At 49.1% G+C, this 17,964-nt stretch overlaps 1 protein-coding gene across 4 annotated transcripts in view; it reads left to right on the top strand.

The window, feature by feature from the left end:
* Positions 1–17,964, top strand: part of NPAS2 (neuronal PAS domain protein 2) — a 152,632-nt gene that overhangs the window by 57,985 nt on the left and 76,683 nt on the right. For all 4 annotated transcript variants that reach the window (XM_045771664.2, XM_045771663.2, XM_045771661.2 and 1 more), the window contains exon 2: positions 12,327–12,380. In XM_045771664.2, the coding sequence (XP_045627620.1) occupies positions 12,349–12,380 (32 nt within the window). In that variant the 5' untranslated portion in view covers positions 12,327–12,348. The remainder of the gene's footprint in view (positions 1–12,326; positions 12,381–17,964) is intronic.

The raw sequence follows: 17,964 nt of genomic DNA, 5'->3' as shown, positions 1-17,964 counted from the left end.
GGCCTTTTTGGACGTGCTGACAACTCTCCACCCGCTTGATGAACAAGCCTGTCTCGGGCAGTGATTCCCCCACTGTCGGCTGAGGTCTTCCTGCTGGAAGTGCTTGGAGCCTCTTCTCTCAGGTGGGCTGGGGGCTTCTTGGGCTGTGTGTGTGTAGGGCAGGCCTTCCTTCAGACTCCGCGTGTGCACGGGGCTGTGTGTTTCTGGAGGGGAAAATGGAAGGCAGGTATCCAGCAAGGAAGGGAAGGACCCGCGTCTATGTTGGAAATCACCCTCCCTCCAAAGCTGGTGGGGCATCCAGAAATGGGACTATTTCTGCAGAACGTTCCTGCCTTACATCTTATGAAGGCAGCTGTTCACTGGCCGGGGCACCCCTTTTCCTTCTGCCCTCGCCTAGTCAGGGGCTGCTTTCCGTGGGTGGGCTGGACCTCTCCTCGGCGCCCCCTCGCCAGGCCCCTCGTGGCATCCGGGACTATGGCTCAGTCTGTGCACTGCGTGCCCGCAGAGGCACCCGCGGGGTGAGGCACCCACGAGAGGAGGGGTGACTTTGAGCAGGCAGAGCGACGCTGCCCAAGGCACGAGGCCACCCTCTGCTCCGACAGGTCTGGGTGTCAGTCGTCAAGGCCCGTTTCCCGACCATGGGCACCAGATACAACCAGACTCATGTCAGGAGGGGAGGGCCATCCAGGCGGCTTGGATGCCCCCCGTCAGCACTCCCCACCCCGCCTCCCCCAGGGGAATTCTTCTCAGCTGAATTGTAGCATAGAGAGCCAAGAGCAGGAACCCCAGGGGCTCTAACTTCGTGGATACCTGTGAAGAGTGAACACGTTCAATACAGCAAGTCACCACAGGGTCTTGCAGCGTGAAGAGGGCTCCCGTGGCCTCTTACAAGCCCCTGGCCTTGGCAGGAGCTCCCTGGCTTTTCACAGAGAGCAGACTGCATTCCCCACTGAAACTGTAAAGAAAAGAAAAATCTTTCAACCAGAGGAGAGGGAAGACGACCCAAAATAAGGCCATTTGTACCAACGAGGTGTGTGACATTAGGTGTGCAGCTCTGAAGGTCGTGGCCTGCTCTCCCCGCAGTCAGGCTTCCGACTGCTGTGCTGTGAAAAAGGCGGCGATTCACCTTTCTTGCTCACCATCCCCTGCTAAGTGCTTTACAGGGGTGAGCTGCCCTCCTGGGTCCCACTTGGATGAGGGAATGTGGGCATCACCCCGAGTTTGCAGTGAGGTAGTCCTTCCCGAGCCTCTGTCCGGGCCGCCACGCTCAGTGAAGGGCAGGAGGCCGAGGATAGTCAAACCTAGATCCTGTCGGCTCCCAGATTAATTTTGTTGCCTCCCACAGTTAGCAGTTCGCAGGAGACAGCTCACATTTTTATTAAACGTTATTCGAAACTCTGATGTGAAACCCCAAATTCCACGGCCTGGGTGTCCAACACAGGCCTGACCTCTTATTTCAAGGCCATCTTTTCCTTTGGCTCTCCTTGCAGACTTGAGCACAAGGAGGATGCGTGTTCCCGGGCCGGAAGCAGCACGAGCACCAACGGTTACGTGGAGGGGAGATGCTGGCGGGAGTGGGGTTTGATGGATTCATTTCAGCTTGTCGGTGGCAGCTGACGAGCGGTTCCCAACAAAGGCTTTCACTGACTCAGCTCTGAGCATGACTCATAAATCTCCTCTTCCCCTCTTGCTGATTTTTACGGGCATCTATTGTCCACACCCTGACCACACACTGTCCCCCATCGGATTCTCTAGTTGACTCAGGTTTTTGCTGTGGAGCCTAAACTCTTTATAAAGGGGCCCTCCGAAAGGTATCCGAAGTGATTGGAACATAAGATCCAAAGGCTGCAAGAATAATGTGTCCTGCGAGAATCACCCTAACATCCAAATAGCGAGATGATTTTTATTTTGGAAGTTCTTTGCTGACCAAACGATGTCACTGTAAATTCATTTAATAACAAAGTTTCTAACTTTCCCTATCCACTCCTCCATCGCTCTGTCACTGTTTCCCTGAATCATCAGGCCCTTGTAAGGGGGACTTGTGATCACAACCGGCAGATAAAGCCTCAGCGTGGACCGTGGAGAAGCTTATGGTATCATTCTCGTGTGTTCATGGAAGCTCGCTGAGGTGGGGGTCTCATCTCGGTGACTTCTGGGAACCGGGCCCAGTGAGGCCCCCCGCAAGGCTCTGGAGCACGGCTGCGTGGGGGACTTGCTGGAGTGGACAGGGGGAAGAATGGACCTGGCCCCCTTGCATTTCCCAAGTCGACGCCTGTGCCAGAGTGTGGCGAGCATTTCTCGGTTGGAGGGGAATTGGGACTGCAGGAGCGGGCGGCGCTCAGATTTTCACTGCCCGTTTCCTTTAGAAAAGCTATTTTTTCCCCCAGCAAATGAATCATTGCAACCAAAACAACATTCCCTGGAGAGGAAGAATTAAAATGTGGAAGTTATTTCCTAGCCTCTCCCAAAGGACAAAGGGAGACAAGTGAGCAAGGCAGTTCATCAGTGACTAGTTTTCAAAGCCTTTCTCTTTCTTAAATATAATGGGGAAAATTGTTACCAAGTTCGCACGTAGAAGATAAAGATGTTAATCCGGAACGACGTGAGTTCCCCTCACCAGGGGCTGACTGGGAGGACAGAAGGCACACTCATTATTGACAATAAATAAACCCCAGTGGATGGGGGGAGGCATGTGTCTGGTATTGCCCCTCTTGATTTCAACACATTCTTGCTTTTAATTTTTTTTTCTTTTTAATGAACTAAATGCACCAGGTTTGGTCAGTACGGTGGGGAGGAGTATTAGCTAACTTGGCTCCTATAATTCAAAACATTTCTCAGCCGATGTGAAAACGTCATGATTTCATTTTGTAAAAACAATGGCCTTACAACACAACAGGCTTATAATAGTCATTTGAAAGAAAATTCAAAGATATGGAATGACCCTCTGGGCCTATTCTGGCTGTACAAGAAGTTAAGTAAAAGACCCTGAAGAGGAAGGCTGAGCTGTGATTCTAGTGATTCTATCTGGCCCCCAGCCTGTTTTTGTAAATAAAGTTTTATTGGAACACAACCACACCCATTCATTTACATATTGTCTACGGCTGCTTTGGGACTACAACAGCAGAGTGGGCTAGTTGCAGCAGAGACTCTATGGGCTGCATCTAAGATATTTATAGGTAGCCCTTTACAGAAAAGCATTGCCAACCCTTGCTTTGGCAGAATAACATACTCCCTGTGTACATTGCACGTAGACTTCTCTGGAGATCCAGGAATGAGCTGCCAGTCCCAAGAGGGTCCCTGTTGCCTGAATGATTCCTTAGTCTCCCGTCTCACTCCTGACACCCCATGGGACCCAGGGCAGATGTGCCATGAGAAAGCAGTCACACTGCCATTTGCTGGCCCCCGTTCACCAAGGGCCGGAGTTCCAATCCGTTGTATAGTAGTAGGTGGCTGTGAGAAAGAAGGTTCCAGACCCTTAGGGTAGAAATTTCACCTAGGTTATGAAAATGTCACTTGCAGACCTCACTTTTGTTCTTCAGTTCAATTAAGGTCAATAGCTATTTCTTGAGGATATCCTCAGTCATTCTTTGTTTATTCCATTCCCTTCTCTCCCTCCCAGCCTGCCAATGACCTAAGTCTCTGTTGAGTTACTGCTGGACACCTTGGGTAGGTCCACCGCTCCAGACAGTGTGTGGGCATATCTGTCTATCTTTCTGCCGTGCCCACACACACACACACACACACACACACACACATACACACTTTTCAACACTGGTAGACACGAAAAATAATCCCACTCTCAAAGATATTTTATAGGCTTAAGGACCAGTTTCTACTGCTGTCTGTTTAACTCGTTATCATTACTGATACAGTGATCAATAGCAGCTAGAAATTTTTGAGGGTTTATATGTGCCCAGGGCCTGTGCTGGGGCTTTTTCACCGATCCTCTTATTTTCTTCTTGTCACCACGCAATGAAGGAGGCCCTACTGTATCCCCACATCATTGGTGAGGCACTAGGGCTGGCAGCATACCTCCTTGGCCAAGGTCACACAGAGCGACTGAAGGGCAGAAGCAGGGTTTCAGCTTGGGCCTGGAGACCCCAGGCCACCACGGCCTTTCCTCTTCCCACAGGTGGATGCTAGCCCCAGGAGCTCAGAGACCCAGCATGTCCCACTAGCTCTGCCTCCTCCAGCAGCAGGGGGCGGGGGGACTTCCCGAGCCCAGCCGGTGCTCATGGGCCTTGCTTGCTTAGAATCTGCAGCTGGGCTGCTTCCTGGGCCTGGCCCAAGGTGCTTGACCCACCCCGTCCTGCTTGGCGGTCTCCACCACCCTGCTTGCGGGCAGCCACACGTGGTCTCTGGAGGCGGGGCAGGAGCACCAGCACTTGGCTGGTGACATACGCTTCCCACCCATGCAGTCCTTCCTTTCTCCGGTCAGGAGCGCCTCTCGGAAACGTTAGGTCTGTGCGCTCCACTCACCTGCAGTGACCTTCCTGCTGTGCGGAAAGTGTGTTTATTGAAATTTAAGGCTGGTAAGAAGAAAGGACGAGCCTGGAGTCACCTGCCTTAGCAGGGGCTCAGGCCCCCAGTGGGAATGTAACGGTTAGGACAGTTATGGGAGGCGGGCGTGGGGTGGACAGGACTCACCCTGAGGCCCGGCTGCAGGCATCCCTCTGGCCCTCTATTGCACCCCTGCACGCGGACATACTTCTCATTGACGGCTCACACCATCTCTGCCTGGTGGGTGTCAGCCTCACTTTAGGAACGAGGGAAACAGAAACTCAGGAAGTTTAAGGGACTTGCTCAAGGTCAGAGGGTAAGTGGGTTGGAACTGAAATTTAAATCAGCCTGACTCTGAAGTCAGAAGCCCACGCATGCGCAGCAGGCTGTGGGTGAAGTGCCTGAGTCCGTTCTAAGAAGACACAGCCCAGGGTGGGCTCTGCCTGCAGGTCACCCAGCCGTTCTGGGTGGTGCTTTCTGATTTGTAAGGGGAGGTAACCAGAGCCAGCCCATTCTACCCATAGAACTGGATGGAGATGAAATGAGATGATAGCTTTCCAGAATTTCGCCCTCACTGAGGGTTGGTCAGGGAGCCATTGGAGCCTCCTGAAGAGTCCGCGTGGCTGTTACCTTTAGTTAACAGCTCCTGCACACACGGCAGTTTTTGTTTTAATTTTTAGTCATCAGGACATAGTCGTAACGTTAAATGTACTTCGTGAGTACTGTTACTCTGGATTAACCACGATCATTGAGAGATCTGTGGGAGTCGGTGTTAGGCAATCACACCAGAATTCAGATAGGGTTTGGCTCTGGCTCTGACCTTCCCTTCCTCCTCTCTGCCTGTCTGTCCCTCCCTTTCTTCTCTCCTTCTTTCCTCAGATCCTTACTGAGCACTCGGTATTGGTTAGGAGCAGGGCTGGACATCGTGGCGTGTGTCTCATGGCATTATGTCTCGTCCTTGCCATCAAAGAAGCTGACCTGATTGATTTCGAGTGTCTGCTGTGGGCCAGGCTGGCGCTGGGTACTTTCACATATACAAACTTAATTCTTTCTAGAACTGCAGCTGTCCTCTCAGGGAGCTGTCTCCCACCTCTCTGATCAGAACCTCCAGTGCCTTCCCATTCCCTCAGAGCAAAAGCCAAACTTTGTCCAGTCTGCCTGGTATGTATGCCCATGGCTCACTTCCCTCAGGTCACAGCTCAAACGTGGTTTTATTAGTGAGGACTTATGTGACTCCCTAAAACACCAGAGCAAGACTCCAGCCCACGACAGCACTCCCTACCCCCACCCCCACATCGAGTCTCCTTTAGTTTTCTCCACAGAAGTTACCAGCAGTTGACAGTGTTTACTTGCTTGTGGCTCGCCCCCACTCCCCTCTACCTGCCCTCCACCCTCTAGGAGCCACGAGAGCAGGGGCTTTGCAGGTTGCCTGGCGCTCAGGGACTGCTTAGTGCTTCAGTGAATACGCTCCGTTACCTCTTTGCAGAGAGAAGCCGTGTGCAGGGATCAGAGGCCTCAAGATGGTTAAGCTTCAGTTTTTCCCAAATTAGATTCTACACAGTCTCAACTCAACACAATCCCAATCAAGGTTGCAGCAGGCATTTTTATAGAAATTGACAATGTAAATTCCAAAATTTGCAAGGAAATGCAAAGACCTAGAATAGCCAAGAATCTTAAATAAGAAGCACAGAATTGGAAAGCTCACACCGCATTGCTACCAAGAATCCCTATAAAGCCAGAGGAGCTAAGATCGCGTAGAACTGGCTTGAAGATAGACAAATGCAAGATGCCACAGAGTGGGAAGCAGAATAAGTTTCCCTAAACAGCAGGTTAGCTGTCTTCAAATAATGTACTCAGTGTGTTTCCAGGTGAAGTGCCTCTAAGTTGAAAGCAACGGGTCCAATTGTCAGTCTGACCAAAGTTCAGTGATTATGTATCAAAATCTAAGAACAGAGAAGATAGTATGTTCATTGTACTTTTTTGAGATCGGTAATTGGATCTACCACTTTAAATTTAGCAGTTCTTCATCTGGAAAAGGGGTATCTGAAAGTTGAAGGAAAATATCGCATATACTATGTGTAAAGTCGCTAACGTGCAGTTTAAAGATAAGTTTAGCACTACCTCAGCCAGGAGCTTAAGGCCAATGTCACGGTGATAGATGCTGTTAATTCCCTTGATATGCTGCAGTAAGAATGGCACTTTACCACTGTGGGCTTCCTCCTAAAAAACCATAGGCCCAGTCTGACTGTGAGAAAAACATCAGACAAACCCCAGTTGAGGGACGTTCTGCAAATACTCCCCCAAATTGTCAAGGTCATCCAAAACAAGGAGAATGTGAGAAACTATTACATCTATGGGTTGCCTAAGGGGATACGGTGAGTGAGTGTAATGTGGTGTCCTAGATGAGATCTCGGGACAGGAAAAGGGCATTAGGTAACAACTAAGAAAAGATTAATAAAGTATAGACTTTATTTAGTAATGGTGTGTCAGTGGCAGTTCATTAATTGTGACAAATGTACCATATTAATGTAGGGTGTCGATAATAAGGGATTCTGGATGCAGGGTATGTACGAACTCTTTGTAATGCCTTTGCATTTTCTGTAAAGGCCAAATAGTTCTAAAAAATTAAGTTTATTTTAAAAAATCCTGTGTGTCTGCATGCTACCGAAATCCTGTAGATAGATGGACCCGAACAGAGATTCTGTAAATATACATAAACGATCGCAAGAGACATTTGACAAAAATGCCAATGCAATTCAATAGGGAAAGAAATGTTTTTTTAATAAATGATCCTGGAGTAACTGAATGTCCAGATCGGGGGGGGGGGGGAGATGATCCCTGACCACTATTTTATACCTCACATAAAATTTAATTTGCAATGGACTATAGATCTTATTGTAAAAGCTAAAATGATAAAGCTTCTAGAAGAAAACAGGATAATGCTTCATGACATTGAGGTGGCAAAGATTTCTGAGGACACAAAAATCACTGACCATGAAATTAAAAATTTATGAACTGGACTTTATCAAATTTAAAAGATACCATGAAGAAAGTGAAAAGGCCAGCCACAGACTAGGAGAAAGTGTTCAGAAATTGATCTCTAGCTCCAGCAAAGTCCTCCATGCAGAAGAGAGAAATTCTACAAATCAGTACAAGGAAGGCAAACAGCCCAATTTTTAAGAAGAAAGAAAGAGAAGAAAGAAAAAATAGGCAAAATAATTTGATCAGACCGCTCATAAAAGAAGCTATCTCCGTGGTCGATAAGCATATTAAAGATACTCAGCATCACCAATCATAAGGAAAATGCAAATTCAAATCCCAGTGAGATCCCGCAACACACCAACTAGAATGACCAGAAGAAACCAATACCAAGTGTTGGCAAGAATGTGGAACCTCTGGAACTCTCATGTGCTCCTGGTACAAATGTAAAGTGTACAGTCACTTTGGAAAACAGTTGGCAGTTTTTGGTACCCTAAGCGTACGGCTACCCTATGATACAGCAATCACACTCCTAGGTATAAACACCCAAGAGAATGAGCAGTTACTTCCACCAAAAGACTTGAGAATAACTTACACTGGTGCTGTTAATTTTGACCCCTAGGGAAGGTGGTGTCTGCCAACCTTCTCCACTTATAAAGTTACCATTCTCCTTTGTAATTAATAAATATATCAAGGGAGATACTTTAAGCTATGCAGATATCCTGAGTCTTCTCAAACTTCTGCATATTCATCTCAGCATCCATCGGTGGCGCTGGCCTGCAACAATTAGTGCTATGGGGTACTTGTGATTTTCTGTTTCTGTTTCTTTCAACATATATGAATTGAACTTCTTCTGTAAGGGAGATCTGCCCCCCCCATACCAATGGCGCTTTATTTATTTGTTTAATTATTTGTATCAGTAGGGACTCATGAATAGTTTCTTCTGTGGGTTACAATCTATCATTACTGATTTTATGGCTTAAATAGTTCCAAGGATCTTCTCTGCCGGGCTCTCTTTTCCTCAGCCTCTCATCATTATCATGTTATTATTTCTTGAGTGTTTAGTTCCTAGATGCAAATGCCTATCCTTCAAATTTGGGGAAATGTGAAAGGTTTTAAAAGACTCCAGATAGTTTGTGTTCCAGAAAATCCAAGAAACCCAGAACAGGAAGAAGCTCTCAGAAATGAACATTACTGGCGTGCTGGGCATCCTTCCTGTTCCCCTTCATGCTTCTCCACCCTTCCCTCTGCACCCGGGGTTCCCCCACACCGCTGACATCATGGGCTCCCTGCCTCAGCCTTCTGGGTGGTGTAGCCGATAGGAGACACCAGCGGGAGATGAGGCAGGCGGAGAGTGAGGTGAGGTATTTATTCCCTTGACTCTCCTCTTAATGAAAAGGTTTCTTCAGGCTGGATGCACCAGTCCACCAAATGCCCCCTCCCCTGTATGACACACTCCTTCCAGGTCTGGGAACTGTTCCGCTCTGGTCCCTTCACCCTCGGAGGTGTTAACAGCTCGTCTGATACCAACCCTACGTAACCGTACCATCCCTCTAGGTTCCCCTAGACCCCACCTACACCATTGTAATGAAGCCCGTTTCCTGTAGGGATTTTGACCAATAGATCTCATAAATGTCTAAAGCACTTAGCACATGTGGTTGTCCTGAGTAAAGCTTCTGTAGCTTCCCTCCATTGTTCACTCTGGGGGTTAATCACATCAACAGTAATTTTCTCAGCCCCAGACAGAATCTTCTCTGCCTTCACTTAAGCTCCATTTTCTCTTCCCTGGCTTTGTGTGGTCCTAAAAAAGATCACTGCTCAAAATCCTTAATTTGCAAAAATTGCAAACTATGCAGTTGAGTAGTTGACTTAAACTCTCTTAAGCTTAACTTAAACTTCTCTGCTGTTCTTTTAACCAGGCCTCGCAGAAAAGATTTTCTTCCCCTTGACGCCCCTCTTGTGCCTCTGGGTCCCATCTAGCTCCTCCACATCATGAAATAAGAGGATGGCTCGAGGGGCGCCTGGGTGGCACAGCGGTTAAGCGCCTGCCTTCGGCTCAGGGTGTGATCCCGGCGTTGTGGGATCGAGCCCCACATCAGGCTCCTCCACTATGAGCCTGCTTCTTCCTCTCCCATTCCTCCTGCTTGTGTTCCCTCTCTCGCTGGCTATCTCTCTCTCTGTCGAGTAAATAAATAAAAAATCTTTAAAAAAAAAAAAAAGAGGATGGCTCAAAAATACAAGGGGGGTGGGGGTGTAGCCATGTTCATAGCGGCACTGCTCATGATAATCAAAAGTTGGAAGCTGCTCGGTGTGCGTGGATGGTTGACCAGATAATTAAAAGGTGGTATAAACATATAGTGGAATATTATTCAGCCTTAAAAGGAAGAAAACCACCATACACACCATAACGTGATAAACCTTAAGGATGTTACACTAAGATTGAAATGAGCTTGCCACAAACGGACAAATACTGTATGACTCCACATACAGGAGGGACGTAGAGAAGTCAGATGCTAGAGACAGAAAGTAGAGTGGTGGCTGCAGGGCCTGGGGGAAAGGGAATGGGGAGTTAGTGATTGATGGACACAGAGTTGCCGTTTTGCAAGAAGAAAGGAGTTCTGGAGATGGTAGTGATGGTTGCACAACAGTGTGAATGCACTTAACCCCCTGACCTATGCGCTGGAAAGTGACACATTTTATGTAATGTGTATTTCACCACAGTTTTTTTAGTATTAAAAAAAAAAAACCAACCATGGAGGGGCCCCTGGGTGGCTCAGTGGGTTAAGCATCTGCCTTTGGCTGGGGTCATAATCTCAGGTTCCTGGAATTGGGCTCCCTGCTCAGCAGGAGGTCTGCCTCTCCCTCTGACCATCCCCCACTACTCACGCTTGCTCACTCTCTCTCTCTCTTTCAAATAAATAAAATCTTAAAGACAAAACCATGGGGAGGGCCTGGGAGACAATAGGCTCAGTGGGTGTGGAGCTCCCGCGGCAGGTGCTTCCGGGAACCTGGCTTACGTGCCGTCTCTTCACACAGGTGCAGTTGAGCAGAATAGCGTAGACAGCGTCAAGTAACAAGAATCAGGCAAGGAAACGGGGGCGCTAAGGAAGAAGAGAAAGTAGGTGTAGGTCATCAAGGCTTCATGGATTCAGGAAGTGTTTAAGGACCAAAAATACAAAACAGAGAAGATGTGGTTGATAAAGAACAGCTATTAGTCACTTGTAAGTTTTCATTTATGACTAAGCAACCCCAGTCATCCCAGTAATCCCAGGATTCCGGAACCTCAGCACGAAGCCCACATCCCCCCATGACCACGGTCTTTCCGGGGGCACCTGGTGAAGGGCTTGGCTTGGCTGGGTCCTCACTCATGCCCTGGACACATCTGAAGCCAGCACTTTCCTGGGAGCACAGACCTGGGGTAGTGCCTCACTAAATAACTTGACATCACATTTTTCGTGTCTTAAAACTTTGAACAGATTCCATCTGGAAAACATTAAGCACATGCCTGCTTGCAGATGTGGTAACCCCATTTTAATTATGATACAAGCCTCAACTGCCGAATGGTGTGTCTCTCAAATCTATCACTAAAACATGGCTGCCGTTGACTGAATGGAGCATGTGTGTAAACAGACTGAGTGTCAGCATGGGGAGCTGCAGATGTTTCCCTCCTCGTCCAGCTCACACCGTCCCTGTGCACGTATCAGAGCCAAATCACAAAACCAGATTATCTTAGACAAAGGTTCATTTGCCTCATTAAGACACATCTACGACAAGTTTCGAGAGGGTTAGTGCATCTGCAGAGTGCTGGGTTTGGAGTTCTGACTTCAGACCCTCTGAGAACAGAAGCATGTGGGCAATGGTGACTCAGCTCTTCCGGAGTCCCCACCCTTATCCCAGTCACTCTGCCCACTCGGCCACCACAGCCTTCACCTCCCGTTCCCCCTGCAGGCTCTGGCCTCACGGACACCCTGAGAGCGTTTCTGCTCAGAGGGCTGGCTGGAGGGGGCGCACCCCAGACAGGCGGGACTCTGGAAAGAATGTGAATGAAATAAGGGGTCCGGGCCATGGCTCTGAGGCGCAGAGACTCACCGGCCTGCGTGTGGCCGAGGAACCCGGATCTGTGGGGCTAAAGACACCCAGCCAGCCGCCGGGAGAGAGCAGGCTCTGGGCGGTGAGGTAGTCTCTGATGACTTCGGGCTGCAAGAACATTCCTGGATTGTTACTTAATTTCTTGCATCTGTGTGCCTTGACTGTCCAGAGAAGTATAAATGCCTTAAAGGAAGGACTGTGGATTGTAGTATTTTAGGGCCCTGTTTTTTCCTGGCTGCTTGTAAGAGGTATTTGTGTGTTTGCATGAACAGATATATAAATGGGGTCTGTGCTTTACAATGTCCTGGGCACCTTGCAAGTTTAAGGTCTGAGATACACAGATACTTCACTGAGCTGGGTCTAGACAGCAGTTGTCAAAGTGTGATCTGGGGACCCCTGGGGTGTCTGGAAGGTCAAAACAACCTTCCTAATACTAACACATTATTTTCCTTTTTTACTCTCGTGATGTACAATGAATGTTTCTGGAAGCTCCTTGACTTCTGATGACTGCATGGCTCTGACACCTAATGGAACGAGTGCTTGCGTATTTAAGATTTCTCAGTTTGAACCCACGTACACAAGAGCTCTGCAGTGTCCTCAGTTATTGTTGAGAACGTAAAGGGGTTTTGCTGGAACGAAAAAGCTTGAGAACCTCTGGACTTAGGTTGTGGGTTAGATAAGAACAAAATGATGACAGCCAGACAGAACTGTAAGAAAGGTCTAGAAGCAGAACTATAATCATCTGTTCTTTTTTTCAGGAAAAACTGCATAGAAAATCTAATGGATGAAGATGAGAAAGACAGGGCAAAGAGGTAAGAGGCGCTGCTTTCCTGCCTCGGCGCGTTCTGTGTGGTCTGCCAGGCTCCAGCATGCTTGTCCTTGCTCACCATGGGTGAGAACACCAGCAAGACAGGCCGCTGGGGGATGTGCTCTTGGTAGCCAACGTCCTTGAAATACTGCAGCGCTCTACCAAAAAAAAATGAAATGTAGACCAGCTCCCTCGGTTTTGTTCCTTATCCTGAAGTTCCTCATTGTCTGGGACTTGCCAAGTGGTTTTCTTTTTCACATGTTTGTGTATTAACCCTGGTGACCTCGGTCTCCTTTCGGAGGCCACTGGTTACCGCTTTTCCAGCACAGACACTGCTTGGTAAGGCGGCCTGGCCTGAGCCAGGTACACCTGGGTCCAAGTCCCAGCCCCACAGTGGGAGCTGCCTGGCTTTGGACAATAAATCATCTTTCCCACACACTGAACACATAGCAATAATCATCCTCGTGCACTAAGCGCTTCCATATACCCTGCCTCAGTTTCCTCATCTGTACTTGGAGATCCCATACCTTGTGCGGTTGAGGGGTTGGCCAGAAATACTAGCTTGGTAGCTGGTGTATCAGAGCTGTTATAACCCTATCCTTGCTTATTCCTTCACTGGGCATTTATTGAATACCTACTGTGTGTGGAATCATGGAGTTGATAGTTTGAACGTAAAGAGCTGTCGAATGTTCTCAACATTATATAATTCTGCCCCAGGGGCAGTTACTGTGCTAGGCTTCGGGGAAATAAAGGTGATGTGAGGAGGACACAGGTGAATGGAGGTGGTTGGTAGGTAACTACAGACTGCAGGTGACAGGCCCCGCATAGAGTGTACTCTCCGGGAAAAGCCTCCACTCAGGCCCGAGGATGAGCCTTCTTCTCCAGTCTCATCTCTTTCTGCTTCCGCCATTGTGTGTGTGTGTGTGTGTGTGTGTGTGTGTGTGTGTGTGGCGGGTCCCTGAGTCCTCTGTGACAGGCTCTCAGACAGCTGCAGAGCTGAAGGGTTTGCCCGCTTCCCTTCACAGAACCTATTGCCTCATTGTCACTTGTAGAATCCTCCACTTGCAAATGGTGGAGCCTCAGAGGTCCCCCAGTTCGGTGTCTGCCTTCCGTGCCACCTGCTGGGGGGGAAGGGTGGCAGGCATGAGAACAGCAAATCCCCAGGCACGCCAGACCTGCCCGCCGTGAATCTGCAGGGCACCGGGGAGTCTGCACTGCTTGTCAATTCCCCAAGTATTTCCTTAAGAAGAATCCGGGAGCAGGGGAAATGGCCGCAGGTATGGGTGACACAGGTGGGCCAGCGAGGATTGTTGAAACTGTCAAGTCAGCACTGGCAGTTCATCATACACCTCTTCCTTTCCATGTTTGGAAATTTTCTCAGGGCACCTGGGTGGTGCAGTCGGTTGAGCGTCTGACTCTTGGTTTCGGCTCAGGCCATGATCTCAGGGTCCTGGGAAAGAGCCCCTTGTGGGGCTCTGAGCTCAGTGCAGAATCTGCTTGAGGTTCTCTCTCCGTCTCCCTCTGCCCCTCCCACTCATGCTCTCTCTCTCTCTCTAAAATAAAATCTTGGGGCGCCTGGGTGGCACAGAGGTTAAGCGTCTGCCTTCAGCTCAGGGCGTGATCCCGGCGTTATGGGATCGAGCCCCACATCAGGCTCCTCCGCTATGAGCCTGCTTATTCCTCTCCCACTCCCTCTGCTTGTGTTCCCTCTCTCGCTGGCTGTCTCTATCTCTGTCGAATAAATAAATAAAATCTTTAAAAAAAATAAAATCTTTTTTTAAAAAAAGGAAAAGAAAATGTTCTCTAATAAAAATCTAAACAGACAACCATTCAAATAACACCTGGGTTAATCTGAAGCGGCATGCCCTTCCCTTGGCATTGGGACACAGGATTCCCCACAGCGGTGCTTCTCAGACCTTCCACCACAACCTCCAAGGGTGCAAACTCCATGTGTCCCAAGTAACAAGTGGATGAACAGACTAGCCCAGGCCAGATGAGAATGGAATCCTCCTGCCCTCTCTCATGGGCAGGCTGGCTTCTGGTTCTTTCCTCTGGGTGTTTGGCCTCTCGGTCTCCTCGCAGGTCTCTGTGGAGTGGGTGAAGAGGCGGACGGTGGCCCTGTCCCAGCTCGTGAATTCCAGCAGACCCTCCCCTCTCTCAGCTACCACTTTCTCAGCTGCAACACCAGGCAGTGATTTCTGCCCTGCCCTGCTCCAGGGTGATTTTGGGCATCAGCCACAGAATACACAAAGAAGCTCTCGTGTATGTGCACGTGTGCACGCGTGTTAATTGTCACTTGTATGTGAAAATGCAGGACACTTTAATACATTGATGGTGTACTCTCGTTAGCGTCACGAAAAGGTCAGCAGTGGTGGCCGGCCATCGTGGACTGCTTCCTGGGTGCCCTGACCCTGTGATGCTAAGGGCTTTTCTATGCATTCTCTCATGTCATCTCAACATTCCTTTGAGGTATGTTTCACTGTTATTCCCATTCTACGGATGAGGAAGCTAAGGCTCCGTAACTTGTCAAACATCATGAAGCTCAAACCCGTGGCAGAAGTGGAAGTGAAATACAGGCTTCCTAATCTCAGACTCTGTCCTTACTCCCCCGGCCACAAGCACATCCCTTCATGAAGGGACCAGCTCAGTCTCTCTGGCAAGTCCCAACTGAGCGCTGTGTTGAGGCTTAACTTTGGAGTCACTGGGAGTTTGCTTCTGCCGTCCTCATCTTCCTGTCACCTCCCGGCCCCCCAGCCCCAGCCCAGCCTCTACTGCACTGCTTACCTTGAAATCCTGAGCAGATGAAATGTTACCATCCTCAGGGGTCACCAGACAGAGACAGTCCAATAAAACCACAGCTGAAAGTTCTTAGAAATAAATCAGGTCGTATGCACTGTCTTGCCACTCATTCCCCCCGCCCCGTTTGCTTTGAGCTGTGGGCGCCCACACCCCCACGCTGCCTGTTTGGGAGCCTCCGGGGTGCACACATCTGGGGTAGTGACGCTGCTGGCCAGCCCTCACCCCCTCTTGACCTCAGAGGGGGAAACAGGTCTAGAACGTCTGGTAATACCCAGATCCCGTTTGCCAGAACACCAGCAATAATGCAGTATCCCTCTTAACACTTGGGAAAAACCAGGACAAAAGCACCACAATCCTAAGATGATATCCGTTTCGAAGCCTCTAGTTCTAGCAGGTTTCATAACAGCATGAGAGGCCCTTCCCCTAATGCCACCTGGAGGCCTGATAGGAATAGTATTCACTCACATGATTTTTATTTATTTATTTTTTTTGGATGAGATTGGAAATGCTCAGCTTCAGCTCAAAACCCTCATTGTCTCCAGAAAGCACGCGCAATGTTGGGCAAGGTTTCCAAAGCGTTAGGGACTTCCTGGTTTGTTCGGATCGTTTGATCAAGTATTCTGAACCCGGACACAGTTCCACTCTCGGCTGCGAATTCCCGTGTAAATCCGGTGAGTGCTGAGTGGCCGTTGTGTGTCAGAACTGTTTGCTGTTTTCTTGAGGGAAAATGCAGAAACACAGGCCTTGAACTCAAAAAGGAAACAGTTTGATGGAGAGACCTTTGGAATCCCCGGTTAACGAGGTTCCCAGTGGACTGTTTTGTGGTCCAGTCATACACCTGCGTTTCTAATTCTGGTGTGACGTAGTTTTGTGGTGTGGTGTGTGTGTGTGTGTGGTCATCCAGGAAGTGCACAGCTTAGAATGAGACAGGCCTGCCTTTGACTCCTGACACTTTTACTTTCTGTCCTCAGACGAGCGATGACACGTCTCTTAGCTGCAGTTTCTTCCTCCGTAAAGGGGGGCGCCCATAGTAGAGACCGCTTGGTAGGGTTCCGGCGGGGATCAAACGCAGCTGCGTGTGAGCCGCTGACACACTGCAGAGGACACGGGGCTCGTAAGGAGCGCTGAGGTGTCGGAGCCCTCGCCGTGGGCCTGCAGCGTTTTGCGGGCGCGAGCTCTGCGATCCTCACAGCAACCCCGCAGCCTCGGTGGTTATTAGCCCCATTTTACAGCCGAGAAAGCCGAGGCGTGGGATCACACAGCCAGGCAGGGGCGGGCGGGGATTCAAATTCAGGCATTATTCCCAGTCTGGGCTCCTAACAACCTCCCATGACAGTAAATGGAAGCCTTTGGTTGACCACGTGCCCAAGGGGGGGCCAGTTTCTATAACTTTGCAGTATTGTAAAGTGCAGCTTTACTCCATTTCTTGAGAGAACGGAACACTAAGAAGAAACTCATTCCTGGTGGCCTCTTCCTTCTGTCCCATATTAAGTGAGTCGTTCGTCCGCGTTCATTGCAGGGACATTATCTCCTACCGGCTGGGAAGTTTTGGTTCCATAACGGTGTGCATTTTTGTTGCGAGAGGGAAGACGGGTAGTGAGATTAGAGCCATTGCTGCCTTTTATTAGTAAGAACGAAGAGTGTCGGTCAAAAGGAGCCAGTTCTCGAGGTTCTCGTTAGAGTGGACACCGGCTTGCACGCACAAGCTAAAGTCGGAAAGGGGGAGTTCCAGCACCACCGCCGAGAAGCCTATATGCGTACCCGTGCAGAAGCACGCATTGCAGAAGGAAAAGCCTTAGCTATCAGGAGGCTGCTCATTTCTCCTGGTTCCCCCAGGGATAGGGTATCAATGTGGACCAATGACTGAGTCCATTCAGTTACCCTCCCGTCAATATTTGTTAACTAAGTAATGTCCTAAGCAAGTGGGAGGAAAAAAAGGAGGATACGTAGCATTAACCTGGCCTCAGAGGGCTTAGGGCAAGTTACAGAGCATTCTGGAAAACAGGCATAAAGGAAACATATCCTGCAGGGTCTGTGATGATCAGAATTCATAAACTCTATTTCTCAGCCAAGGGCTCTTTCATGGAGAGGAATATGGTTAAGAGGAGGAGACTGACCTCGTTTTATTGTTTCATTTCTCTGGATGTGAATTCTGTGGGTCTGAAAGGAAACGCTGGTCCGATCCATGAAGGTCAGAGCCCACTTGGAGGACTCCCCCTCCACGCACGCTCGCTGAAGCCCCTGAGTGCAGGCTCAGTGCAGAGGGAAAAGCCTGGCCCTGTTCACGATATGTCGATGTTTCCAGCTGGAGTCGATAGCGCTAATTTTGCTGTGATTTTCCTTCATAGGCTCTTGATTGGGAGTTATGCACTTCATCGTAAGCCCCGACACGGGGGGGAAATGGCAGTAAAAAATGTTTGAGACTTCCTTTCTGTTTGTTTTATTTGGTGATTAAGGCAGCAGCCGGCATCGCAAGAACATAGAGGTATCAGGACACACGATTCATTTATATTACCCTGTAATTTCCAGATGAGTGATTCTGTATTCCAAACAAAGGGAAAAAGTAGAACCGTGCTCGCAGGCAGAATGCTAATTCTTACTGTGGCCCAGTAAACAGCAGCATGGAAAAGGGGCCTCCCACTATTCGGGGCTCTTGGCTTCTACCCTGGTGGGGTACTTTGGTCGGCTAAGAAGAGTTGTCAGAAAGAGAATTGTGTGCCTGGTAGGCTTAGAAACTTGGGAAAGTCCTAGCCCAGGGACACCCAGAACCTCTCTGGGAGCATCTGAGG

Source organism: Ursus americanus, chromosome 7 (genome assembly GCF_024610735.1).
Source record: "Ursus americanus isolate L20-20 chromosome 7, mUrsAme1.1.p, whole genome shotgun sequence".
Lineage (NCBI taxonomy): Eukaryota > Metazoa > Chordata > Mammalia > Carnivora > Ursidae > Ursus > Ursus americanus.
Note: the sequence above shows the minus strand (reverse complement) of the source record. Positions and strands in the feature narration are given on the sequence as shown.